This window comes from Eutrema salsugineum, unplaced genomic scaffold (genome assembly GCF_000478725.1).
Source record: "Eutrema salsugineum unplaced genomic scaffold, Eutsalg1_0 scaffold_13, whole genome shotgun sequence".
Classification (NCBI taxonomy): Eukaryota; Viridiplantae; Streptophyta; class Magnoliopsida; order Brassicales; family Brassicaceae; genus Eutrema; species Eutrema salsugineum.
This window is the reverse complement of record NW_006256885.1, coordinates 4,673,607-4,698,774: the sequence shown is the minus strand read 5'-3', so window position 1 is coordinate 4,698,774 and position 25,168 is coordinate 4,673,607. Positions and strand designations below refer to the sequence as shown.

The following is a 25,168-nucleotide window of genomic DNA, read 5'->3' as shown; positions in this document are numbered from 1 at the left end:
TTTTGAAGCTCGAACAAGTAGGAGAGACTCAAGGATACTCAACACTATAGTTCTTGAATACAGTCCAGTGAGTAATCGATATGTAACTGCTACGATACTTCACACACCTTATTAGCAACTTCTGTTTAATTGTTTGACTAAATTTCTGTTCCACTACAAGTTTTTTGTTAATTATTATATATAGAAAACCAGGTTCTGTAATTTTTATTTTTCCTTTGCTGGGTTTATCGGTTGTTTGATATTGTAGTAGTTAGAATGATATTACCTTCAAACAGTCTATATAGACTATAAACAAAGTTAAATAAAACCAGGTGTTGGCTAATTGCATTGCATTGCAATTTTGAATTTGATCAAGCTTAAATATACCTTGCACCAAAATATTTGAAAATTGCGGTGGCAAAAAGGCCCATAAATTTTAAATACAAGTTAAAAGGTCCCAAAATGAAGCCCAAACACATAAAGGCGGCTTCGCTCTTCACTCTTCACTCTTCAGTTACTTGTATTTAAACTTCACGCTTTGATTTTCGCTTGGATCCTGAATTCTTATACGAATGTCGGTTTCGAATCATTTTCCTTTGCTACGAAAATTGGAGAGTGAAAAGAATGACCTTGGTGCTGCAGTAAACATGAAGTTTAAGAGTGAGTAAATAAAAAGCATATAGCGAATCATCTAAGAGTTTAAGATCGCAGCTTGGTTATATAGGACTGTGAATTACGCAGTAAGATTTCGGTATAATGATTATAAAACTCGGATGCTAGATATCCTAATTCTATGGTGTCTCATAATGGAGTAGGAGGACACTTGATTGAGATTACCTTTTACAGAAGATCCTGACGTCTGATCCTCCTTCAGTTTAAAGCTCAATGGTGCGCTAGTGGATTGGGCTGAAATTAGGTACACAATATTAGATCAACTCATATCAAGATAAACAAAATGAGCTATATAATTCGAAGCCGTTGATAAGTCTGGTATTGATGTATTTGTATGCTTTATGTATAGAATAATAAGGTTGTTACCTTGTTCACTGAATAGCTCACTCTCGTTGAAGCTATCATCAGAGGGATGTGTCTGTAAAAATCCCATTCTCGACTTTCTCAAGTCTTCTGATGATCGGTTCGCAAGATCTCGTCCATCTTCAGTGTCATCATCCCCTTCAGAGGTTGTAGCAGATATCCAGTCAGCCAAATTCTCAGCCGCACGGTTTTTCCTTCCGAAATTCAAAAGCCTTTTCAACCCTTTTGTCACATCCTGTTGGCACTGACTCTGAGATGGATTACCAGCGGAAACGCGTTTCTGAGCAGCTCCCCATTTCTTTCTCATTTGAGTTGTATCATTCTCTGTATGGCTAAGGGAAGATAAGTTCCAGAAAGCAGGACTACCCACTGGAGAGTCCACTGAAGCATCAAGTTCAGATGCCTCGTTTTGATATTGGTGCTTCACTCGTGAATTCCATAGAACAGGGTTTTCGCCTGGTGAATCCAGAAATGAACCGATGGTTTGATGCCTAGAAGCCATAGCAGAAGGTAGTTCCGGATTTGAACTAGGGTCAAGGTGAGAAATAGATTCTTCAAATTCCTGACTTAGTCTTGGTTTCTCGTTTTCTGCATCCGTAAAAGCTTCGACTTCCGTGTCATCAAGCACTTCTTCCATCCCCTCTTTCTCCATATCGTCTGATTCCTCAGATCCTTCTGAAGCCTTTAGCTGCGCATTTTCAGAGCTGATACCAATTCCAAGATTGTTATAATTTCTCCCACTTTGCTCTTGCTGCTCAAGATTTAAAGCTACAGAAACACCATCTTTTGACTTCAATTGAGAAAAGTCTGCCAACTCAGCAGCTTCAGCAGCACCTTTTCTGAAATTTGTCGGCCTTCGCAGCTTCTCTTCTTCAGTTGCAGCCTTTGGGCGGACAGAGCTTCTCACCTGTGAGCGGACACCATTTTTTCCAACTCCCGAGGCTGGTTTCATGCCTTCTTTCTTGAACTCGTTAAAGTTAGGGACTGACTGTGCAAGAAGTTTGTCTGATTGTCCTCTCCGCCTAACAGCACCAGGTGTAGAAACTTTCGCTGCAGAGCGTGAAGCTGATGTAGCTGTGGTTCGAGCAGTCAAGAAATTGTTTCTGTTTTGTTGTACCTTCTTATTCTGGGTGCTCCTGGAAACATCTTCATCTTCTTCACTGTGAAATGAGCTAATTGGATGCTGTCAAGTCATTACAATGTTAAACTTGTTAGAGACCCAAGGATAATATTTCACCCACTCTATAGTTTTAGCAACCACGGGTAAACTTTCAGAAGAAGAAAATGCCCTATACCTGATCCTTTTTAGCACTCAACCTAGAGTTGAAATATACAAGCTTCTCTGCACGTCGGGCATTTGAATCACGTCTTGTCGTAGACTGAGAAAATTTCGTCTTCATCTCAGCGTTACTGCGATCAAGTATATCTTGCATCACCTTCAACTTGGCTTCCTTCTCGGTCCTTCTTGAACTCCAGTCGTCCTTCAGCTTCGCGTCTCTTTTCTGCATATATTTCTCATAGAACTTTCCTCTAGAATTATCTGAAAAGCTGATTTCTGGAAATTTCTGCCTTGTGGAATCTCCATAGTCATTGTCAACGACCACCTTAATTGTTGGTGGAGTTTTGAACTTGTCTTCGTCGTTTGAGCTTAAAGTTGGCACTGTTGGGGTCCTCTGATTAGAAATTTGGGCAGGAGATAGATCCTCTGCTACAGGTTTTCTGAGCTGTGAAGTCGCAGCCTGTTCACTCGGCTTTCCGGGCTTACCTCTACGGACAGAGCTGGATTGATCCCCTGGCACACGGAGCATATGTTCAGCAAATAGCTTTTCAAGCTCGTTAGCTTTCACTTTCAATTCATCATTCAGCTCTTGACTTCCCTTAGACGCTCTTGCCCTTTGAACTTGCTCTGCCGGGGACACTTGGGTCAGAGTATCATTCTCGGAGATATCTGACACACTATTAATGGCTGCAGGTGACTTTTTATTTACATCAGCAGAACCAATTTCAGCCCTTCTACCATACGGCCTTTTCATCTGTTCAGAACCTACAAGAAGATGGTGCAAGAAAATAATCAGAAGGTTGCTATATTTTCCCCTTTGTCGAAGTCAAGATATTAAGAAAAATATATGTCTAGAAAAGAAAAGAAGAGAGGTACGTTACCACATTGAGAATTAGTCGTTCTCCTATTCTCAGACACAATTGTTTAATAATAATATAATAAAAAGAAGTTACGGTCATGATCATTTTCAAGCATTAGAAAAGCAAAAGAAAAAACCATAGACGTAGAATATCTCAGTTAAGCGTACAAAAGAAAGGCAGTGCATGATGGTTCTTTGGTGATCCAAAATTCCCGTTGATGTCAATATTGGGTTAGAAGCATTAAAAATAGATGAAAGTATAAAGGAATTCCCACGCATGAAATATCTCAATATATGAACATAAACGAAAGACCAAGACATTTCTACTTTACTGACCTCCATAAACCAGTGTCTTTCTCTGGCGATCTTCAACTAGTGGTGATTGCCTAGCCGAAGGTTCTTTCCTAGGAGACTCCGCAGTTCCTCCATTGCTCCGACCACTAGTGATGTTAGATTCAGTACCACCTAACTGCTGTAGTTTAGACAATGAATGACTCCGACGATCCCTAAGCTGTATTTCGTTCTGCCTGTTTGATTCAGAATCGCCCATTTTGTTGTCAGGCTCATCATCTATATTTGCATTCCCTGAGTAATCCAGAGTGCCTCCAGAATTTTTATCATAGTATGTAAGCTTGGAATCCTGAGAGTTTCCTTGATGTCCCACTTGATTATCCGTGCTCAATGGCACCTTCAAGTCAACCTCCTTCTCTTTTCGCAAGGAAGTAGAGCTTGAATTCTGGGACTCTACTTCGTCCATAACGTTGTTGGAACTACATTCGTCTTCATTCCTTTGAGGCTTGTCAGCACGACTCAATCCATTCTGCTCTTTTTTATTGTAGCCGACAAATTGTTTCGAAGATATACTACTTCCATCTTTGGACACTGATGATGACGAGGGAGTGCACAATGGACTATCACCAGAAGCATCCTTCCTATCATTTCCCAAATCAATGCTGATGTCACTAGCACCACTCCATCTTCGTACCACAACTTTTTCCATGCCTGCAGCAGATGATAAATCAGAAGAGAGCCTTTTAAGCTCAGTGGATTTTACCACAGCTGTTTTCCCTCCAGAGTTCTCTTTCTGCTTGTTTTCAAACATGTTGATTCTCTCCTGCACACTGAGCCGTCTTGTGAGTTGCCTAGACTGACTTGCTACTGGCTCATTTTGCACAGGACTTTGATCCTCTTCTTCATCCTTTTCATCATGACTACTTTGTGACGTAGGCTTTGATTCTTGTTGACAGTAGTTGGTTCCTGTTGTACTTTGCTCTTCCATACCAGTTTGATGTTCCCTATGTTGTTGGGTTCTGTTAGTCGCTAGGTTTCTAGATGGGTCTTCATTGGGATCATCGATTGACATATCAGATTCCCAAGACGAGCGTATAGCTTCTTCTTCCTGATTGAACCTCCACGAGCTCATAAGCTCTGGCCTTCTCTGGCAAAGTAAGATAAACTTGGCGCATGCTTCACTGCAATAAGTATAGCAGACCAAGTATGATCAGAGTTTTGGTATGAATTAGAAATGCATATTCTAAAAAGTGAGATAATTCACCAGGTTGACTTTTTGGTAACCAAAGTACAGTTAGGCATCCTAGTCATATATAATAATGTTCATGCACCTACCAGCAGTTCTCAAGTCTCCATCAGACCAAACCTACCTAAATTAGAGCATGATGGATTTCTGTTTATGGAAAAGAGCATGCATCTCAAGGCCAAAACATGTAAACATAAAACATATAGGCGAGTATATAAATATGAGGTCACGGTGATCATAGAATAAACAGGTGTTATCACGAAGTCCAAATTTTCAAGAGGATAATAAACCTAGAAACCTTGGTTGCATATTCTTGCTATGTAGACTATGCAACCAAGTAAAGGCGTACAATTTGATACTGCAACTATGAATATCTAGAAATCAAAATACACCTACTTCAAGCGACTGGCCCCAAATCGATCAGCAAATTGACTAAGCTCTGAGACAGTGATTGGGTTGAAGCCAGCAGCCGATGCACGATTACAAGCAATTGCTAAGTCCTGTCTAACTGCTGCAAGCCGTAAATCAATAGCTCTCAGTAGCTCCTTCCTGGAAAGGCAGAAAAGGGGGGAGAGATTCAGCGTTACACATTTCAAGTGTGCATAAGACATATTTGTCTCCAGGAACTTTGCACAGTTAACCAGAACACATAATAAATAGATACTTCGGCCAAATATTCATAATTATCAAAGGTAAATATCAAGAAAGGTTGGGACTTTACTTTGTCACATCAGCTGCTGGTGTAGTTTCTGTGCCATCTGAACCAAGAAAGGTTTAGCCAGATAATTCCAAAGCAATAAATTAATGACTAACATGTAACTGAATATATCTGAAGGACCTTTGTGGATTAAATAGAAAACGATATACAGTAATGACATCAGATTCTAAATGCCACTCATAAGGTGAGCCTGTAGATGCCTTTCTCACATTTGGCAGTAAGATTTCTAGCGGTAGCTCATTAATTTTGGAGGCGTACATTGTGTAAACTCAGCCAGTATAAGAGTGTAATCAGGAGGGGCACAATGATGGTCTATACAAGATACTTTTCTAGCGTCCATGAAATGACTTGCCAGCATCATAATTCACTTCACAACATTTTATCATTGAAGGTCAGTGTAACCAAGTCCTAAGAGCCAATGCAAAATTCCCCGTGGACGATATACGTAACATAATATACAATTAGAAGACAAGTTATCCGTAGGCATACCTTTTGCACCAGGTCGTTGATCACCAGTCCCCTAAAGCAAGATATTTATCAAAATCAGTAAAAGCATTCCAGTTAACACAGCATTTGGTTCCTTAAAAGAGGTGAAGTACCTCGCCATATATTTTTCGAGCGGCCTCCAACTGAGACATTTCCACATCCAATGCGCTTACCATTTCCAGAACCTCTGGGGTACTAACAAAGCGTACAAACCTAGAAACCAGCAGGTACGAGAAAATTCGAGTGTTAGCATGAGCACAGCTCCACTATCTTCTTGTTCAAAAAATGGAATGTAACCTCTCGAGGGTCCCTTTCGTAAACCAAGTTCCAGCATTTTTGTTGCTTTCAACTTCTAGCCTGATAGACTGAGCTTCTCGTGCAACCTGCTCTTCAGCAACTTTCAAATGAGCAACAAATGGTTTCACCAGTCCAGAAGCAAGCTTCTCAGTATTCCCCGAAGTAGACACAAACAATTCACATCTGCCAGAAAGAAAAAAAACACAGAGTATCTAAGAAACCATCTAACATTAACAATCTAACAACGCAAAGAAGAATCACTCATTAATATCATCACCTTGACCGCTTCGGGGAGAGTTGGAAGACAGCGTAGTCAAGAGGTATAGCTGGTCTCATCTTCTCCCTTTTGCACAAAATCTTCAGTCTTTCCCCTTCACATACCCAAAAGAAAAAGAAAGACAAAAAAAGACACAGGATCCTGAGTAAAGAGCAAACACAAACTCATCTCTTAAAAACGTAAAATGCTATAGGAATTTGAAGCGGCAGAATTCCGCGAAAGAAAATAAAACAGAAACATGGCTAACGGATCCACACTGGAAAATTCGAAGAAAAGAAGAATCAGTGAATACATCAAAGCAAATATCCATATTTAGATGCAATTTAACCCAACTAAGGCCACATTACAATAATAGAAACCCCAGAGTTCACAAGAATACAGAACCAAGCGCATTGCTAGATCTGGTTCCGATGATGGAAATTTGAAAATCCAATCAGTAAAGGAAACTGATTCACGCCGAATAAAGTTGAATCTAGGAAGACCGAGGGTTCGAATTCGAATTCAAATTCAAGCCGAAGTAAAAAAAAAAAAAAAAAAAAACCCACATCCGAAAGGGACATAAAAACGCCATTGCAATCAGAAAAGACTTTGAAAATTCAAGTGAAGTCCTACTCGGATCAGCCATTAGCAGACCTTACCTGCGGCGGGTAGAGACAAATGAGATCTTCGTCTTTTTCCGATGAATCGGTCTCTTTCCGATTCACATTCGAATAGGTACTATCATTGTCGAGTCTCTTTCTCTGCTTTTTATGTTCAGCATCTTCAATTAATTCTTCTCAAAGCTTCTTAAGAACCCTAGCAATGGCGATTGAATTATTTGCTTCACTCGAAAACTCAACTCAACTTCTTATTTTATTTACTTCTGAGTGATGGTGGATTCGATTCTCACCCATTGTCTCTCCTTTCGCTGTAAACTCTCTTTGTCAAACTACTCTAGAGAGAGAAAGTAAAATCTAGAGAGAGAAAGCGTTCTTCAGACAGAAATCACCATTTTTGTTGACGTGAAGTAGCGTATACGTGAAAAAAAAAATTAATAGAGCGTAAATTTGAAAATTTAAATTAAAAAAAAGTCGGCAGAAAAATGTAAAATTCCGAAAATAGGGCTGTCTCTATATTAAGTATTAATTGGTACCCTTCATTGGCTTCACCCTCTGAATTTTTCCAGTGTATCAAAATATATATAATAGGTAAGGATATATTAATTTTTTTTTCTAATAGTTTTCTTTCTGATATTAATTACAAAGTATTTTTTTGACCAAAAATGGATATAATAGGTAAGGCTTTTACAGGGTTTTTATAATAAACAGGGAAAGATGACAAAAACTACACAAAGCTTTTATAAAAATTTCTTACAAACAGAGGGATAAATTCGTCTTTAAAGGAAATTTTTTTAGTCTCGCGGCTGTCGCCGTCACAAATTGGCCGAGGAACAATTGTGTATTTTTTAATACTTTAGCTTTCAGATCCAAAATTTTAACGATTCCATCCATGTTTCAAAGAGTAAAAATCTGCGTGTGTATACTGTATACAAATACGTATATATACATATATTTAAAACTTTTAAACAAATATTACTAAACACTAGATGTTGACAAAAAGAAATACTAAACTACTTATTCCACTCTGCTCAAAACTAATCATATTTTAACACCAACCATTCTAATTCCAACTTTTGGAGACACTTTAAACAAAATGATGGACCCCATGAAAAAGGCTGGAAAATATCTAAATTGGCCCTAACAAAATAATATATAGACCTAGCTTTAAATCCTACCGAATTCTTAAATTCCAATGGAGAATTGGCCCCTAACAAAATAACATAGACCTTGCTTTAAATCTTACCGATTCATTCTTAAATTCCAAATGTTTTTGTTGCGTATATTCTCTTGCCCAGTTAAAATAATAAGTATTTGCAACATAGCATTTTAACTATTTCCACCGTAACCACTACATGAGTACATGATTTTGTTGAGAAATAGTCATTCAAATTTTACTGAGAAAAAAAGATCGATTACGCATGCTGGAGTCCCAATGATACCAAAATATCGTTAGCCAATAATCTATAGCACTCAGAAAATACGTGGACACCTTGGTTCATTACTTGTTGAATCGAACTTTTCTCTACAAAAAAGACAACTTTCAGAAGCATTCAAATTTTAGGATTGTATTTAAAACGAAGAAGTTTTCATTATTGTATTCGTCAAAAAGAAGTTAAAAATAATGCAAGTTTGAATTATGGTATTTTAGTCAAGTATCAAATTGTACTTTCCGATAAATACCTGATACCCTACGAAATCGATCAGAAGCAATAATAAAATAAAGTACACGAGCAACAAAACATGAATAGAATGTAATTATAGGTTAGTGCAAAAGATTAATTCTAAAGTGATTGCCAAGTTTTCTTGTATCTAAAAACGCCAAAAAGGAAAACATCATAAAGAACTAAACACACAAACAAAAAGTTGTTTTGCCTAACATTCTACTTTTACAACAAATCATGGGTCGTTAATGATGCTTCAGATGCAAGAAAATCTAGCTAAAACAATTTTTAATATAAAAAGGAGTTAATATGTCTTTAGGTACACATGCAAATCTTCAATATCAAAATAACCAAACGTACACAATAAAGGTGCGGTTGGATTGTATAAACGATCAAGAATGTCTAGGCCAAGTTCTAAACCAGTGTCATCTCACAGAACACACATTCTAACTCAAAGTTTAATAACCTGCAGAAGACAAATTATCTACAGATGATTCCTCATTAAAATATGTCAGAGGAGTCCGGAGAAAGTTATGCAGGATGATCTCAGGACTTTCCAGTGAAGTTAAATCTGTTCCATGTGACCAAAGTTAACAAAGATTTGGTAAAAATATTAATACACTCATGAAGCCTAGATAAGTTTCTTTTTCAACAATTTCAAACTCAAATCTAAAAATATGTAGATTACGACCTGAATTACTAAACTCTAGTTACCGACATCGTTGTTGCTGTTGTTGACAATTGAATTGATGTTGTTGTTGTTCTTGCAGCTGTGATGATCATTACTAGTGTTACCGATTCTCCTCTCACACTGCTTAAGCTGGGATATCTCCAATTGGGTCTTCACGAAAAACTGCATTCTCTGCAACTCGAGCTCCTTCAAGAACTTCATCCTCTCTTTCTCCATCTCGACCACCTGTTGCAGCTTTGCATTCTCTGTTTGCTCGTAAGCTTCGCCGAATCTCATGATCGCACGAGTTAGCTCCCTCCACTTGTTCCCTCCTCCATCAACTTCTTGCTTCTTCTTCTCCTCCGTCTTCAACCTCTTGGACAGAGGTGGAGGTGGTAAACTGTCACCGGAATCATCAGACATTGCTGCTTCGGATTCCGAGTCTGATTCAGAGGCATTTCTCTTCTTGAAACGCCACCGTTTCGACTCGCTGCACCTTTTCACCATCATCCCTTGCTGTTGTTGTTGCAGCGTCCTGCCTTGCTGCTGTTGTTGCAGCGTCCTGCCTTGCTGTCCAAACGGACTTGAACGGCTGCTCACCGGGATTCCCATAGGTACATTGCCGGATCCTCCTCCTCCTCCTCCTCCGCCACTGCCGCCAAACGAAGCAGCTGAAACCCTAGCCGTAGCTCCGATTAGACGGTCAAGATTATTGAAAGGCGGCGTTGCAGCCTTTGCTTGCTGATGGTACAAATGCGAACGACTGCCCATGGGAATACCCATCGGAATCTTATGCAATCCACTTCCTCCTCCTCCTCCTCCGCCAGGACTTCCACCACCGCTGGTGCCAGGGGCTGCAGTCGGGATCTTCGCCGTTGATCCAATCAAACGGTCAAGTTTGTCGAAGAACACCCACCTGCTGCGGCCACCGCCATTAGCGATTCTAACTTTCTCTTGCTTATACTTCTTCTTCACCGTATCGATCCTGTTTTTGCACTGTATATCGGTCTTTGCAATTTTACCGTAATCCTCCCTGCTGCTCACGATCTCCGCCACCTCTTTCCAGTGTTTCTGTTTCAGATTACCTCTGCTAAGCTCCAAGTATCTCTCCCCCCAGGCATCAATTAGCACAGCCGTAGCCCTCTCGCTCCAGCAATCCTCCCTCCCGCCGCCGCCGCTTGGTCTACCGTTGCTGCTACTGCCTCCGACACCACCGCTGGCCTGAATTGGAAGCAGCGCCAGAGCCAACGCGTCGGGATCCTTCAGCGACGAAGATGCCGGAGGTGTCAGGGAATAAGAAGGCGGACCTGTCGAAGCCACCGTAACCGTGATACGTCCCGCCGGCGGAGAAGAAGACGGATCGGGAGAATCGGAACCCGTCGGCGAAGCGTGCGATCTGATCTCCTCTTCGTCCTCCATGAATGTGATTTCGCCGGATCTGGTTCAGAAGTCGTAGAAAAGAGATAGGGTTAGGGTTCGGCTTAATATCTGTTCGGGGGTAACGGGAAGGAGACGGCGTCGGTGAGTAGGGGGACACGTGGAAGAACCTGAGACGATACGGGGAGTCGACGTGTAAGGACGTTATTGGTAGGACAGAGTAACATTCCGTCACCGGTAAAGTTGCCGGCCCGGTTAAGGGTAAAGACTGCCGAAAAATTAGCCAAAAAATCGGGGATTAATCGGGATTTTTTTTGTGCGTTTTTATCGTTTTTTATATATAGATATTTTTTATGCTGATTAGTTATATTAGTGTTGTTTAGTCTACTGGTCTATGCAATGTGGGCTATGATTCTGAGTTCGATTTGTGTCGAATAAAGTTCTGCCTTTCTTTTTTCTTTTTTGGTGGACAGCAAATAAAACACATATACCCTCATCTCTTTCCCCACAATACATTGTTTTAACTTTTAACGGGTTACAAGGCCAAAATAATTACACTACTTCTTGCATATGTTACTTTGATCACATCATGCATTTGTTTTTTTGTGTCCAACAGTAATAAACGGACACTTCTTTAAAAGATACTAGAAGAAAAATATGTGTCCAAAAGAACACCAACATACATTCCAAAAAGCGATTACTATTTACATAAATCCATTATACATTATGTACACTGTTATTACAATTTACAAAACAAAGTAGTTGGATTATAGGATACTTCTTCCCTTATTAACATTCATAGCGTACATTTTTGTTTTCCTTTTAATCTCTCAACGGTCTAATGCGTTTAGCACAATCCTGCAATATTATGGATGTTAATTAAGGGTATTTTTTAAAACATATAAACTAACTGGAAGAAAGAGAGAGATAGAGAGATTATGAGAATGAAAAGACAGAGAGGGATCAAACCAATCGCATGCATTGAGACTTGCGGCATGCGTTTCACTTGGTGTCCCAGCTGCATATAAATGATTACAAGTCAGTATATCTTCAGGCTGCACATATATATATATATATGACTATGCATGACTATGTACATAAAGATCACCTCAAGTCTTCTGCGCTTAATTAGGGAAAAAAGAAAAAATAGTAACTCACGAGTCAAAGGAGAACCGGGGTTGATTGATCCGACAGGAGATTCCGAGACACGACCTGGATTCACCATCAACTTTTGGTGACCATTTCTTGTGACACTGTCGTCGGGAATGTGATTTTTCAACTTCCCCAAACAGTTTTCTGGCGCGGGACCAGCCACCGTCTCATCCCAAAGCTTGTGCAAGAATCCCATATCTCAAATCAAATTTTTTTAAAAAGGGTTTTGTTTTTGTTTGTTGTTAATGGGGTCTCTTACGTTTTTTTTTTTCTTCTTTATTGGAGAGGATAGTGGTTTTATATAAAGATCAGGGAAGAGAAGCGTTTGAATAGACTAATTATATAGAACTGACCTTAATTTAACCTTCCAAAATTAAGGAGATTTAATCAAGGATGATGATATTATTAAACATAGATGATAAATCTAGCCGATAAGAAGATCGCTTAGACAATGAGTTTATAGGATGTGACACGTTTGACTTTTCATCCAACTTGTTTGACGCTGTCAAAAACAAAAATCTAACTACTGTACGTAGCTAGTTTGATAATCAATAATAATTTCCCTTATTTTCAATATAATTTTTTTTGTTTGTTTCCACTTTCCACATCATGAGCCTGGGCCTAGGCCAACTCTTGATTGGGCCGTATTTTTAACATTATGCAACGGCTAGTAACCTTTTTGGGGTTTAAATTCATTTTTTTCGCCTAATGTCGAGTCTCTTCTTCAATCGTCGACTCTAGAAACTGATTCCTAGAAACTAGAAAGAAAAGGAAAGAACAACATTGAAAAGTTACCGTTAAACAATCTCCAGAAAAGCGCTCTTCGACTCTTCTCTCCCACTTGAATATCACCAAGAAACTACTCCATTTTACGAAAGGTATCTTTCTTTCGTGTGATTTAGGTTCAGATTAGACTGTTCATCTGGCGATTCTTTGTTATTCTTTCCCGTTTGTCGCTATTTGATCCGTCTCGTTTTCTGGGTTTCCGGGATTATGTTGCTTGAATTAACTAGAGAATCAAATTGGGTTTTCGATTTCGTTCCTGGGTTTCTGGAATCAAATCTACCCATTTTAGGGTTTTCTTTTAACTGCTTGATTTTGATGATTCTGGAATCAGATCCGCAAATGTTTGATATTGCTTCGATCTTTTGATGGTTCCCGATTTTGTGTCTATGAACATTGACAAGCTTTTGTTGGTGTAAACAGGTTGAAACCTATGGCGAACATGAACGCTCTTCAACAGATGATTTTCCCTGACGAGAACGCTCCGATTCATCGCAAAAGTAGTCATTCTTTCTCTATCTCTTTAGATCATATGTTTGAAACTGTTGATGAATGTTTTGAAACAAGACTTTTTCTTTCTCTTTTGCTACTACAGAGTCTGTTACTGCTGCTTCTGTAAAAACCAAAGGACCTGTACTTGGTCAGAAGAAACCCGGAGCTGCTCGTAAGGCTCTGAATGATATTACAAACAAGTCCGGGATTCATCCGAAAGCTTCTTCTAAGAACAAGCAAATCGCTTCTTCTGCTTCTGCAAAAAGCGAGATCAACATAGCCGGGGAGAGGTTCTTGCATGATCACAGCAAATGCATCAAAGAGCAGCAAAATCTCTGGGATGATCATGCTGATCTTCTTCTACTTCACCATGGTAAATATACTTAAGCTCTGATGGTAAAAACCAATCTTTGCTTGTCAACTTTTGCTAAGCTTGATTTTTTTTGTGTGTTTTATGCAGATTCCAGCATCAAGGAAAAGCATCTCAAGTTTGACATAGAAATGGTACTTGACTCCGATTCAATGTGTATCTCTGACTCTTGATTTATGAGAGATTGTTATTAAGTCACTGATCTTACATACACCATGGATCCATTTGTTCTAGTTTTGGAACCTTACAATGGCACTTTTTTTTTATGACTCTGCCTAGTGTGTTTTTGGTTTCAGATGGATGCTAAGAACAATCTGACTTACGACGAAGCAGAAGAGATTCCATCGCCCAAGTTGACTGGTTGGCTGAATAGCTCAACTCCATGGCGCTCCCCAATACGAAGACATGGCTCTACGATGATGCCTTCCACTCCTCTGCCTTGGCGGTTCGATTCAGCTGAATTCACACTCAAGGAAGACTATGATGACGACCTCTTCTGATTTTCCTGTTTCTTTTTTGAAATATTTCATCCTTCAGGCATCTTTTTAATATTCATGTTTAAACTCTTGTAATAATACCATAACGGTAATATGCTTCTTGCATTGCACCTACCTAAATGATTTGTGTTGAATTTCAAATAGATCAGATAAATAAGAAACATAACTTTTTTTGTGGACTGATATATAACTTCTTCCTAATTTATATTCTTTTTTCAACCAAACAAAAAACAATGAAGTTTAAAATCATTTGTTAAGTTTAAATGTTGAGAATCAAATTTTACATATACAGATTCCACAACAAGCACTTGAATCCTATCTAGCAACAAATCTGTACTATACTTGAACATTTGTATATATCATCTATGGAAATGGTGAAGTTCCGAAAAGGATCATGAGAAGGCTATCTTGCCATGCATAAGATAGAGAACTACATACAAGAAATGTTATATTAGTATATATGTGCAGCACATAGATTTGTGAGAAAACGCATATCTGTTCGTGCACTTCAACATAGATTTGTGAGAAAACACATATCACTTAATGAAGCAAATGCAGCATTTGTCTCAGAATTCCTACCATCTATTCAATTTTAGTAAGAATGAATTTTATACACTTGTGAAACTTAACAATGTTATACCACTAATTTCCTTCAATGCTATCAGAGTTACCACCAACTTTTGAAATAAATAATGGTAAGCAGAAACGTAGAGACAAAGGACAAAAAAAAATAGTAATAAACATTGAGGGGAGTATTAAAATGGACAAAGAGCATCCATTGTTACTCGGAGAAGAATCCATCAAAGTTGAAATAAAATTAGGTAAATTGCCTATGAAGTAGGAACTCCATAGTTGTTGGACGACGACGTTTCGTGAGCAGCCGATTGAGCATCATTTTTCCTCCTGTTTCTTCTCCCGCCATTGTTCTTCCCTTTCTTGAAATCCTGCTGATGCTCCACCTGCTTGACCAGCAAAAACCATTTCATTATTAAAGGAACGCTCAAGAACCAACGCCATTCTCGGGGATCATTAAGAGATAGTGAAATCAAATGTGGCCAGGTTTTATGATTCTTTACCCCTAAAGAGAAGGAATGAGCTCTGGGGTCGAATCCGAACGGATTATTCATGTTAATACCCATTGAACTTGTTTCGAATGATGACCTTGATCGCTGATCGTTTTTGTCGAATACAAAACTACAAGATGATGATGATGATGATGGGAATGCTGTCACGTCTCCTTGAAACATCTCATTAAACAGATCTTGTAGCTGTTCAAAACTGTCCCCTGAATTATTCTCCTGCAAACCAACATCTCGAAAATATCAACTCGGCCGAAATCAATGGTGTCTAATAAACTAATGGGAAACTAATGCAGACTGCTTACACTAGGCTTGGATTGATTCATCATGGACGCCATTTCGTTCAGGAAATCTCCCATTCCCTACACAACAACAGTATCCATCATTAACATGATTCATATGTTCAATAACAATAGAGGGAAGAGAATAAAGCGAATTTAGGACAAAGAAGTCATATCACTCGATCCATTTTCAACACAAAACAAGGCATGCTCTGCTTTCGAGAGCATTGTCCCCTTTGAAATAAATGTTCTCAGTAACCCTGGCTGGATTTAAAGCATATGATGGGAGAAGAAAAAGGTAGAAAGTGAAAATCTTTAAGCAAAAAAAGTAAAAATAAAAAGGGACTTTTTACGTTTTGGTCATCATCATCGTGATAAGCTCCAACATCATAGAGGAACCTCTTGTTGGAATCGGACAGAACTGTGTGCGCACCAAAAGAAAACAAAAAAAGCTTAATCAGAGGAACATAACCAATACTAAAAAAACACACATCAAGGAACAATGAAATAATAGAGGATCTTCTGTATCCAATAGTCAACTCCAATATGTTCCATAAAATATCAAAAATTGACCGAGAGCTTTGAGAGAAAGATGAAGCAAAGTTGGTGAAATTACCAGAGTAGGCTTCTTGGATGGCCTGAAATTTCCTCTTTGCTTCTTCTACAAACTCCGAATTCCCCATTGACGAACAACGATCTGGATGCCATCTCTAATTTCCAACGTAAAATCAAAGTTCCCCAAATCAAAATTTCAGTGACAAAAGGAATGATTCTACAAGTGCTTATAATCTCAATCAAACCCTATCAGCTAAGGCATGATCCCTCGATCCGCAATCGAAAATTTACCAGGAATAAGAATCACAGAATCGATTGGACTACAGATTAATGAGAATCGAACCCAAAAACTAAATTGCTATTACATGCAATACTCCAAATCAGGAAACAGAAAACATTCATTGTCATGTACATCCATAAACAAAATACGATATCAAAATTAAGAGAACTCACTAGAGCAAGCTTCTTATAAGCAGTACGGAGCTCCGTCGTCGTACATTCCTTCTTCAAACCCAGAACAGCATACAAATCATCGTTGCTTTTCTCGCTATTGTTCGACGCCATACCTAGCTTTTCTCCTCCAGATTACAAACCCAGGAAGCCAAACCCGTTAAAACAAAACAAAAATCTATTCTTTCTCGTAAATTCGACGAATTTTGAACTCCCAGAAACAGAGCAACAGACCAATATCTATAAGAGCTTGTGTCGAGTATCGGTACTAAAGTGGTTCGATTGGTTCGAAACTAGGTTGTTAAATACGAACAAATACGGAGATATTAGGGTTTGATTGGTATCGTGGACGATCAAAGAAGAAAAATTCGGAGAGAAGAGGGGAAAAACAGGTTTTTTTTATTTCTCCTCTCTATCTCTCCTACATACGTTTGTGAGAATGGAACTCTCCAGAACCTCTTTCCACATGTCTAGATTTTTTTCCTGCACTTTCCTGTTTTTTATTTAAATATCAATAAACTAATAAATTATCTTCTTCTTCTTCTTTTTTTTTTCCCGGTCAAACAAATACTAATTACATTTGTCCGAAATTAATATCTTTCGATACTTTTTCGAAGTAAGAAAATACTAATAGAAGAATATGAATTCTGTTAAAAAAAAATTTTAAAAAATCTGTTACCACCACTTTTATAACTTTTTTTGGGTCAAATACCCCCAACTTATAACTTATTTGTCAATTAATTTGGTAATGACGTTCCTTATAACAATTTTTAGTGTGGATGACTTGTCCATTACATAACAAATTCGATGGCAAAAAAGTTCGGACTGTTATTTTTTTTTTTTTTGTAAACACAAAGTTGAAATTATTTATATTCACGACAATTAGTAAACGAAAAATGCTAGTAATATTTTTTTTTTTAAAAGAAAGAAAATGCTAGTAATAAACTTCCTAAGATATTGGATCTGATTAATTCTATATTTTTCCAATAAGTTGGAATCGTTTTTAGTAGAAAAATGCTGATGGCTAAATATGATATTTTGTTTTTTTTTTAATGGTGAAACTCATACTACAATCAATCATAAGAGTGCGGCTGAGATTTCAGATTTGTTGATATTTTCTTAGTGGGGCTCTCTCCAGAAGGTTCTCAGGAATGTGGTTTTATCGTAAATTGGTCTAAACTCGGAGGTCTTGCGTCACCGTCCACCGTCAGTTTTTTTCGTGAAGATGTGCTTTTAGCTTTAAAACGCGTTACATCCGCGGGACCCACTTCTGACTAATGTAATAGTTTAAGCCAGTAATTAGGATTCGGTTTTTGTTCATCCATTTTTGTCGGAAACCCTCGAAATTGACATCATTGTAATTACCTCGTAATGTAATTACTTTGTAAGATTCTACTTGGTACTTAGTAATGCTTAGCTGTTTGTACTTGTTGTAATGCTTAGGTGTTGATTTAGTGCGTGTGTGTACATGTATCTAAGATAGTCCAATCGGTTCTAAGTTCTAACTCATTTTAACCCTTTTGGAGTCGTTGAAACTTTTATTGACAGTAACTGAACTTCCTCTGTTTTATTCGAATTCAGAGCCCGGAATATAATAAAATTGTCGAACAACAAAACAAAAAAAAAATCCAACAAGATCTGAGTTATGTTCATCATCATGTCTTCTGTAAATTATTTACAAGTTTGTTACCCTTTCTCAGGCTCTCTCTTTCTCTAACCTTTTCACCTTTTTTTTCTTCCAATCCGATTAATAAATTAGTGGCGGTTAGTTTTTTTCTTTTTCAGTTATGTTCTGCTCTGATACTTTTTCTTTCTTCTTCCGCACTAAGAAGGTATGTTCTTTTTTTCCTTTTTTTTTTTTTGAAAAAAATCAAAATGTAGAGCTCTTCTCTCACCAGAAATGTCCGTCTCCATCCATCACCCACCTCACATAACCTTGAGGAAGAGGAATCCCAGAAATGACTTCTTCCTCCACCGTAACTTCATCTCTCTGTCAAAAGTAAATAATAAAAAAAAACACAGAGAGATGAGTTTGGTGATTAACAAGGTATTAAGAGGTATCAATGGCAGCTTCGTGTTAATCTTCTTCACACCTTTCTATTATCGCTGGAACATGATTCAATAACACATATCTCTGACTCTATTTTTGTACTTTCAGGAATGGTTTCGAAGGATCTAACCACTGTGGATCTGCATGAAATGAAATATATGTCCGACTCAGAATAACATATTTGGTTGGTAATGGTAAGCCACAAATATATTCAAATAAAGTTTCTTTTTTTTTTTGGTTTTACCTTCCGTAACTCTCATCTTCACAAGAGTTTCCTGAAGAAGAAACCCAATCCATATCAAAAGCTGAACATGTACATTGGTCACCATAGCAGAAGCAATCGTTTTCAAGAATCTCTTCTAAACCTATTTCCTCCAATGTCGGTGATGGAGCACTGCAAAAAAAAACACAAAGACATTCCCCAGATTTAGCTGACAACAACACAATCAAGATGATTTATATGACATAAGATCACAAGCTTCTTTGTTGTTTTTACCTTAGACTAGCAGCAATCTTAGCAGTTTCAGAAGTTGAGATCTCAGGAGCTGAATCTGAAAGACCTTTACCTTCTTCATCCTTTTCAGCTAAACCATGTCTAGCTACTGCCCCCAACCCGGCTGTACTGCTCTCGCTTATGATGCTACTTTCTGATAGAGATCGTTTCATCGTAGACCTAAAGCCGATAACAACGTAATGTAAGTATCTCTAATGAACATATAACATCATTCAAAACTAGTCTGCAAGTTTCTCGTTTAACCAGGAAAATGTACCTTGAATTCTCCGGTACAGAATTGGCAAGAAACCTAGCTGCATTGTAATGCTGATCAGAACCCAATTCCCATAGCGCTGGCTTATCTGGTTGTGGCAGAAAGTATCCCAAGAACCTGAACAAGCATACAAATGAAAAAGTAAAGTCAGATAATTTTGTCACACCAGAGAAATACAAAGAGAGAAACTTAATGCAGCCTACAAGTTAATCGCATCTTGCTTCTCAGCATCCATATAGGCGTTACTGTAGTAACGTTGTAAAGTTCTGAATAATTCTTGTGACTGAGTCGTCGCTTTCCATTGACCACGCCTTTCACAAAATATCTGTCATTCCACAGTAATAACATTATTTGGATAATCATTATTCCCACAGGTTTTCAAATAACAAGGCAACATATTATGGCCAGAGAAGCTAAGAAAACAAACCTTGTTGTGTGCTGCAGATCCTCCATACTGAAGCGCAAGCGTATCTCCCATTGTCTCATAAATTCCCATCAAATCTTCAGCCAGTGGATTATCTAGATCAATAGTAGTAGCCTCTCTTAATCCCAAAGCATGGAGTTGACGTCCAAATGCTACCAACCCATAGGCATATTGAGCAACATTGGTGCGATCTAAACAGTCTATGCAATTGGTCCTCAAGACTCCTTTCTGCAGCATCGTAGCTTCTTTTTGCTTATCCTCTTTAGCATCCTTACTCTCATTACAACTTTCCACCGCCACATTTGATGCAGTCTCATCTTTACTGGGAAGATCATAAGTAGAACATTCACCATTATTGTTCCTGCAATAAAACCCAAAAGGATATAAATTAATCCAAGCCCTAGTTACTAGGAATGCAAGAGAGATGAATAACATGGTAAGCAAGAAACCACATAGAAAGTAACTAAGTGTTGGCTAATTTGGATACTCACTCCAAGGTGGATGGATTCTTGTTCTGAAAGCCATCTGCTCTAGGATCTAAACTTAGCTGACAGTAGAATATGCCAGTCAAGTTCAGTGCATAAGTAGCCAACCTGCCGAGAATTGCCAACACGTTTGTGCCTTTTCTGGATGGGAAAAAAAATAAAAAAACAACATTTTCAGTAAGTCAGAACACCTAATATAGTGTTACTGAAAATGCAATGCAAATAGAGAGGGAAACAAAGAAGCATATAAAGGTTGTGTCCATCATATACTTTCTGGAGTGTTTATGCAAATCCCAGTGAAGAGGCCTTAGACGATCCTCCTTGCTTAACCCTTTGTTTATAAATCTAATTGCATTTGCAAACTCTGCACGTAGAATAGTCTCCCTTGGCCTCTTTTCACGCGTCTGTTTTTTATCAATCAAGTGAATTAGAGATTACCTAAAAGAATATATCAAAAATATGTATCATCATGGATGAGTTAGGATATACCAACCTTTATCAAGTTCAATATGATGATTGGATTCCCATATCTCCTTGCGAGATTCTCAAAATGCAGTCTGGTTGCCTCGAAGTTGGGGTCTTTCGCCGACACTTTACATAGATAAAGAGAAAATCAGCGCAACAAGCAAAGCAGAAAAGAAATAGACAAGATTATAGAGTTATGTTGAAGGACAAAGTGATTACATATTATGTCAGGTTTGATATTCAAGCGTGATGTCTCCTGAGACCAGAACAAAGGAATCGAACCCCGGTTCTGAACTACAGAGCTTATTCGGACAGGATTACCATCTTGAGCATCCTCGAAAACAATCTGCTCTGTCTCGACATCATTAGCTACTCTGCCTTTCTCGTTCACACCACGTTTCAGATATCTGGAGAACAAGAAAGTAGATTACGACCCAACTAAGATTTAATCTCATTCAGCTTAACCAAAACAAATGGCAGAATAGAACAAAGCTCAGGTGGAGAGACTGTACCTTGTGCCAGCATAATGCCGAGATCGGCGCGCAATTAGTGTCAATCTAAAGTTCTTCTCAGAAACTTCTAGTTTAACCTACATATTACACAGAAGAAAAAGTCATTCCAAAGGTAAACAAGTTTTAATGTGCATCAAAAGACAAAAGATTTGACAAGTTATCCACATAGTGTGGGGTTTAATCCTAATTCTTGCAATAGATTCTCCTCTCATGCGGCAGAAGTGTACAAAATCAAGCAACATGGACAACGTGACGTTTTAATTAGCATATCTCTGAATGGTATAAACGGTTTTAGAAACGTTATGACCAAATTAAGACAAGTAATACCTGCTTGAAAAATCCATACACCAAGGCAACTGTCCACATACAGTCCTTGGCGTTATTTCGAATCCGTCGAGTTAAGTATTCGTTCCAGACAAACATTGATTCATAGTAAGTGTGTCTTTCCACATTATTTGACAGATTCCTCTGAAGAGAATGCATGATGTGATAGGAATAGCTGAAGAAGAAGTCCTTTGTGAGATCGACAGTACAGAGTAATCTCTTGTACCTATTAAAGTTCCAGGGAAGACAAAAGAAACAAAACAAGATATATAAGTTAGAACTTGGATCAGTGAATAATCTATAACAGAAAGGCAGGTAAAAGATAAATCAAAGTTAAAAATATATCAAATTAAACGAAATTAGAAGAACGTAAAAAATAAGATCTCCCTTTCTTGATAGTACCTCTGCCATATAACATATATCAAAATAAATACAACAATCATAAGTGTGTCCACTGTACAGACAATGGAGAAGAATACCTAGAAATAGTAAAAAGCAAAAAAGTGCAACAAAAATTGTCTGACTAAAGATTAAACAAAGTGGAAAGGGTATTAATGAAACTCTAAGCTGTTGAATTATCTCCAATAGGCAACGGACAAAGTATAAAGAACCTGTAACAAATGCAAACACAGTTACCTCAATAACTGTTAACTTGTCTAAGAGAAACCTGTGACACTCTTATCGTGCAGATCAAAGACTCAAAAAAGAGAGGGAACAAAAAGACAGAAGAAAGGTCATAAAAATCTAAATACAAGAAGTAACTTTTATAATTTCGAAATGTAATAAAGGTAGCAAGGTACAGTTTTTCGATTTTACAAGCAGAAGTGACATAAGAAGACCTTTTCTCATCCTTAGTAAAAGCCACATTGGATAGCACAGATGCATGTGGAATCGTAATGATCTTGCTCTTTGCTACACCATAAACTGTGTGCCCACAGATTTCACCAAGCTTCCTTCTTTTAGTGATTATCAGCATGTAATAAGGCCCCAAGAACCTTATGAATCCTGAACCAAGAAACAGTCAGAGAAGTAAGAAATACTAAGCTTAAAAAGAAGAAGAAAGAGCTAAGTATAAAAGCCTAAGATGCTATAACACATTACCAATGATCCCATAGCAAGTGGTGACAAATTTCAATCCACCAGATGATCTGTTTCCTTCGTGTATCCTTCTCAAAGTTTCGAAGCATTCAGCTTCTGTGTAAGCAGTCGAATCTTCGTAAATGTTGAGCTCTGTTGGCTCTGTCCTGTCTAACTTCAGGACCCTCCAAAAGGTTCGGTTTTTATCTCTTCCAACCATATAGAAGCTCTGTTGCACACAAAACAAAATGGTTCAGAATTAGCAAATCTGCGGATTCATATTCAAACGAAGTCAAAAAGAAAAGAGATCAATTTCTGCGATGCAGCAAAACACATACACATAAAGAAAGAGAATCAATCCTAATGAAATGTTGGAAAGAGAGAGAGAGATGAGAATTATCACCGAGCGGGTCTCGTAAAGCCTGAATTTTTGGAGGAAGGAAGAGCTCATGTCGACTTCTTGGTCTATCGATCTCTCTGACGCCGCCATTTGAAAAGCTATTCAAACCCGGAGCTCGATAAAGTCGGGCCTTCCGATACAATAACAAACAACGAAATCTCAGAAAATTGAACAAAACCCCAAATAGATCACAGAACAATTTAACCCCCAAAAAATCTGTACAGCTCACAGAAAACTGAATCTGACTTCACATACACAAACTACACAAAATTCAAAAAGAACAAAAAAAAACAAATCTTTGCAATTACAACTGTAACACAAACATAGACGACACGATTCTAAATTCACCCTTTACTAATACGGTCGACAGATCGAGATTTTCCGGGAAAATTCAAAGAGAATCTGAGAAGGCTTCAGATTGGTAGATGAAGAAGATACAGAAAGAGGAGATGATGACAGAGCTGCGGTGACCGGAACCACAGAAAAATTTAACGACAAAAATATAAAAAAAATATGAAATTTAGTTTTTTTTTTTTTCTGGGTGTTAAAGTTTTTAACTTTAGGCGCTCGTTTATATATCTCCTAAATCTGTAATTGTAATTTTGTCGTTTGCAAAATAAATAAATAAACGGTTCTTTAGTAATATTCGATTTCGAAAAGGTAAGTTTGACTTGCAAAATTTTTGGCTGAAACTAAAGGGTTACTTGTAACTTGTACCATTTTAAATTTAATAAAAATGTCCAATTGTTGCCAATTTTAAAATTATGTGTAGTTCTTACTAAAAATCAACTACATATGAGCTGGCCGACAAAATTAACTCCATTTGAGCTTAAATCATTTACACAGAAATAAATCAAAACTAACTTTTTACAAATAAACAATATAACCTAAATTCAAAAAAAAACATATTAATATTTTGCAACGAATAATAATTTGACAAATGGGAATCAGAAACGCAAATCAATTTAAGTATAAATAATGTTTGTAAGACAAATAATGTAAGAAAATATAGAAAATGGTTTGAAAAATATAATTCTTGAATAACAAAGGAATCTATTTCCAAATAATTAAAGATTAATATAAAGAGCTAAAAATAGTTTAAAGGTAGATTTATATATCATTTGAAAAGGAGGAAAAACAAAAAAAAATATTAACAAATGCAAAAAACTGAAATATATAAATTCTTCTCTAAGCGTATTACGTTCAATGATGGTTGTGTTTGAAATATTGATAAATTTTCTTCTATGTTGCATTTAGAGTATCATTTTATAAAAAATTTTTATCTTACTTTTATTCAAAAATTAATTAGATCGATTGTTTAAAAAAAAAATTAAACAAATCGGTAACGACAAAAACAAATTTAAATTTGAATAAATCAATAACGACAGATCTTAACATTAATGAAACACAAAATAATGATTAATTTCATATTATTGGAAGCGTTAAAACAAAATCTGATCGAGAACATTCAAACAAAAATATGATCGTTTCATCTTCCGTTCCACATTCTTTTCTAATGACTTCATTTAATTAATCCAATTTTTTCTTTAATTTTAATATTTCTGCAAAATATACTATATATTTTTATTTTTTTGGAAAACATCTCACTGATTTTTTTCCGAATGGGGTTTGATGTTAACGGCTAGCAAGCAAGTATCATGAAGTCAATGAGAAACGTGATCAGCATTTTCGTGAATGTCAGTTTTCTATTTCACAAATCATGTCAAACTCGTTTTCACCTTAATTTCACTAAATAATATTAAGACAAATAATTAAAGACCCATTCGTACTTTTCTTACAGCGTGAAGAAGATTAATCAAACGTGTACGGGTGTACAACAAACTCACATTGATATTGACGGGTATTTTTGGGCCTTCTCTTTGATTTAAGATATTCTGTGGTATGATTAAGTTAGTCAAGTCTACTAAATTTATGCCTATGGTGAAGAAAATGATTTTATGTAGGTGTCAGAAAATATAAAGACATATTCAAAAACAAAACCTGACGAAACTTGAAAAAGGAATACTCTGTGAGATAGTAAGCAGTACTTTTGTTTCAGAAGTGGGTAAAATATAAATTGTATAAGTCTATTCAACAAAACAAATCCCATTATTGGCTCTTCTAATTAATTTGAAACTATTTTTTATGCCATTTCTATCTACTACGTAGGAGAAAGTAAAATAAAGACATAGTAATAGAAGTAAACTAAAAACAGTAAGAGAAAACACGTA

The 25,168-nt window shown here is 37.3% G+C and overlaps 6 protein-coding genes across 6 annotated transcripts; 1 reads left to right on the top strand and 5 right to left on the bottom strand.

Annotated features, from left to right (window-relative positions):
* Positions 1 to 311: 311 nt before the first annotated feature.
* On the bottom strand, positions 312 to 7,462 carry LOC18023440 (COP1-interacting protein 7). The gene is made up of 12 exons (XM_006407055.2): positions 7,106 to 7,462; positions 6,468 to 6,561; positions 6,191 to 6,373; positions 6,007 to 6,106; positions 5,897 to 5,927; positions 5,411 to 5,447; positions 5,086 to 5,238; positions 3,489 to 4,624; positions 2,310 to 3,058; positions 1,018 to 2,197; positions 817 to 885; positions 312 to 615 (listed from the first exon to the last, which is right to left on the bottom strand). The coding sequence occupies exons 2-12, from the start codon at positions 6,524 to 6,526 to the stop codon at positions 566 to 568; spliced, it is 3,747 nt and encodes a 1,248-aa protein (XP_006407118.1). The 5' UTR covers positions 6,527 to 6,561; positions 7,106 to 7,462; the 3' UTR covers positions 312 to 565.
* A 1,649-nt stretch (positions 7,463 to 9,111) lies between these two features.
* LOC18023439 (trihelix transcription factor ASIL2) lies at positions 9,112 to 11,016 on the bottom strand. The gene is made up of 2 exons (XM_024159879.1): positions 10,945 to 11,016; positions 9,112 to 10,835 (listed from the first exon to the last, which is right to left on the bottom strand). The coding sequence occupies exon 2, from the start codon at positions 10,814 to 10,816 to the stop codon at positions 9,434 to 9,436; it is 1,383 nt and encodes a 460-aa protein (XP_024015647.1). The 5' UTR covers positions 10,817 to 10,835; positions 10,945 to 11,016; the 3' UTR covers positions 9,112 to 9,433.
* Positions 11,017 to 11,444: 428 nt separating this feature from the next.
* Positions 11,445 to 12,229, bottom strand: LOC112089023 (dormancy-associated protein homolog 4-like). The gene is made up of 3 exons (XM_024159937.1): positions 11,933 to 12,229; positions 11,744 to 11,792; positions 11,445 to 11,632 (listed from the first exon to the last, which is right to left on the bottom strand). The coding sequence occupies exons 1-3, from the start codon at positions 12,120 to 12,122 to the stop codon at positions 11,605 to 11,607; spliced, it is 267 nt and encodes an 88-aa protein (XP_024015705.1). The 5' UTR covers positions 12,123 to 12,229; the 3' UTR covers positions 11,445 to 11,604.
* A 414-nt stretch (positions 12,230 to 12,643) lies between these two features.
* Positions 12,644 to 14,240, top strand: LOC18023438 (protein PATRONUS 1). Its single transcript, XM_006407052.2, has 5 exons — positions 12,644 to 12,804; positions 13,133 to 13,209; positions 13,305 to 13,574; positions 13,662 to 13,705; positions 13,868 to 14,240. The coding sequence occupies exons 2-5, from the start codon at positions 13,143 to 13,145 to the stop codon at positions 14,069 to 14,071; spliced, it is 585 nt and encodes a 194-aa protein (XP_006407115.1). The 5' UTR covers positions 12,644 to 12,804; positions 13,133 to 13,142; the 3' UTR covers positions 14,072 to 14,240.
* A 453-nt stretch (positions 14,241 to 14,693) lies between these two features.
* Positions 14,694 to 16,909, bottom strand: LOC18023437 (dnaJ homolog subfamily B member 8). Its single transcript, XM_006407051.2, has 6 exons — positions 16,437 to 16,909; positions 16,045 to 16,138; positions 15,782 to 15,849; positions 15,453 to 15,509; positions 15,145 to 15,366; positions 14,694 to 15,027 (listed from the first exon to the last, which is right to left on the bottom strand). The coding sequence occupies exons 1-6, from the start codon at positions 16,545 to 16,547 to the stop codon at positions 14,899 to 14,901; spliced, it is 681 nt and encodes a 226-aa protein (XP_006407114.1). The 5' UTR covers positions 16,548 to 16,909; the 3' UTR covers positions 14,694 to 14,898.
* Positions 16,910 to 17,985: 1,076 nt separating this feature from the next.
* On the bottom strand, positions 17,986 to 23,462 carry LOC18023436 (phosphoinositide phosphatase SAC2). The gene is made up of 17 exons (XM_006407050.2): positions 23,286 to 23,462; positions 22,941 to 23,067; positions 22,562 to 22,766; positions 22,300 to 22,465; positions 21,464 to 21,686; positions 21,137 to 21,213; positions 20,844 to 21,031; positions 20,653 to 20,750; positions 20,430 to 20,563; positions 20,166 to 20,300; positions 19,678 to 20,035; positions 19,454 to 19,575; positions 19,254 to 19,367; positions 18,980 to 19,156; positions 18,728 to 18,877; positions 18,527 to 18,623; positions 17,986 to 18,423 (listed from the first exon to the last, which is right to left on the bottom strand). The coding sequence occupies exons 2-17, from the start codon at positions 23,025 to 23,027 to the stop codon at positions 18,325 to 18,327; spliced, it is 2,430 nt and encodes an 809-aa protein (XP_006407113.1). The 5' UTR covers positions 23,028 to 23,067; positions 23,286 to 23,462; the 3' UTR covers positions 17,986 to 18,324.
* Between the last annotated feature and the right edge of the window lie 1,706 nt (positions 23,463 to 25,168).

What these genes read in the sequence shown, in the direction of transcription:
- LOC18023436 (XM_006407050.2), bottom strand. Translation starts at nt 23,027, where the DNA reads ATGGCGGCGTCAGAGAGATCGATAGACCAAGAAGTCGACATGAGCTCT. An exon ending in TTGCATAAACACTCCAGAAA is followed by an intron (nt 20,301 to 20,429) that starts GTATATGATGGA and finishes TTTCCCATCCAG; the next exon opens with AAAAGGCACAAACGTGTTGG. An exon ending in GATCTGCAGCACACAACAAG is followed by an intron (nt 19,576 to 19,677) that starts GTTTGTTTTCTT and finishes GTGGAATGACAG; the next exon opens with ATATTTTGTGAAAGGCGTGG.
- LOC112089023 (XM_024159937.1), bottom strand. Translation starts at nt 12,122, where the DNA reads ATGGGATTCTTGCACAAGCTTTGGGATGAGACGGTGGCTGGTCCCGCG. An exon ending in CCCCGGTTCTCCTTTGACTC is followed by an intron (nt 11,793 to 11,932) that starts GTGAGTTACTAT and finishes ATTTATATGCAG; the next exon opens with CTGGGACACCAAGTGAAACG. An exon ending in AGTCTCAATGCATGCGATTG is followed by an intron (nt 11,633 to 11,743) that starts GTTTGATCCCTC and finishes ATAATATTGCAG; the next exon opens with GATTGTGCTAAACGCATTAG.
- LOC18023440 (XM_006407055.2), bottom strand. Translation starts at nt 6,526, where the DNA reads ATGAGACCAGCTATACCTCTTGACTACGCTGTCTTCCAACTCTCCCCG. An exon ending in CTCTCCCCGAAGCGGTCAAG is followed by an intron (nt 6,374 to 6,467) that starts GTGATGATATTA and finishes TCTTTCTGGCAG; the next exon opens with ATGTGAATTGTTTGTGTCTA. An exon ending in CTCGAAAAATATATGGCGAG is followed by an intron (nt 5,928 to 6,006) that starts GTACTTCACCTC and finishes ATCTTGCTTTAG; the next exon opens with GGGACTGGTGATCAACGACC.
- LOC18023437 (XM_006407051.2), bottom strand. Translation starts at nt 16,547, where the DNA reads ATGGCGTCGAACAATAGCGAGAAAAGCAACGATGATTTGTATGCTGTT. An exon ending in CTTATAAGAAGCTTGCTCTA is followed by an intron (nt 16,139 to 16,436) that starts GTGAGTTCTCTT and finishes GTTGGAAATTAG; the next exon opens with AGATGGCATCCAGATCGTTG. An exon ending in ACGATGATGATGACCAAAAC is followed by an intron (nt 15,510 to 15,781) that starts GTAAAAAGTCCC and finishes GTTGTTGTGTAG; the next exon opens with GGAATGGGAGATTTCCTGAA.
- LOC18023439 (XM_024159879.1), bottom strand. Translation starts at nt 10,816, where the DNA reads ATGGAGGACGAAGAGGAGATCAGATCGCACGCTTCGCCGACGGGTTCC.
- LOC18023438 (XM_006407052.2), top strand. Translation starts at nt 13,143, where the DNA reads ATGGCGAACATGAACGCTCTTCAACAGATGATTTTCCCTGACGAGAAC. An exon ending in CGCTCCGATTCATCGCAAAA is followed by an intron (nt 13,210 to 13,304) that starts GTAGTCATTCTT and finishes TTGCTACTACAG; the next exon opens with AGTCTGTTACTGCTGCTTCT. An exon ending in TCAAGTTTGACATAGAAATG is followed by an intron (nt 13,706 to 13,867) that starts GTACTTGACTCC and finishes TTTTGGTTTCAG; the next exon opens with ATGGATGCTAAGAACAATCT.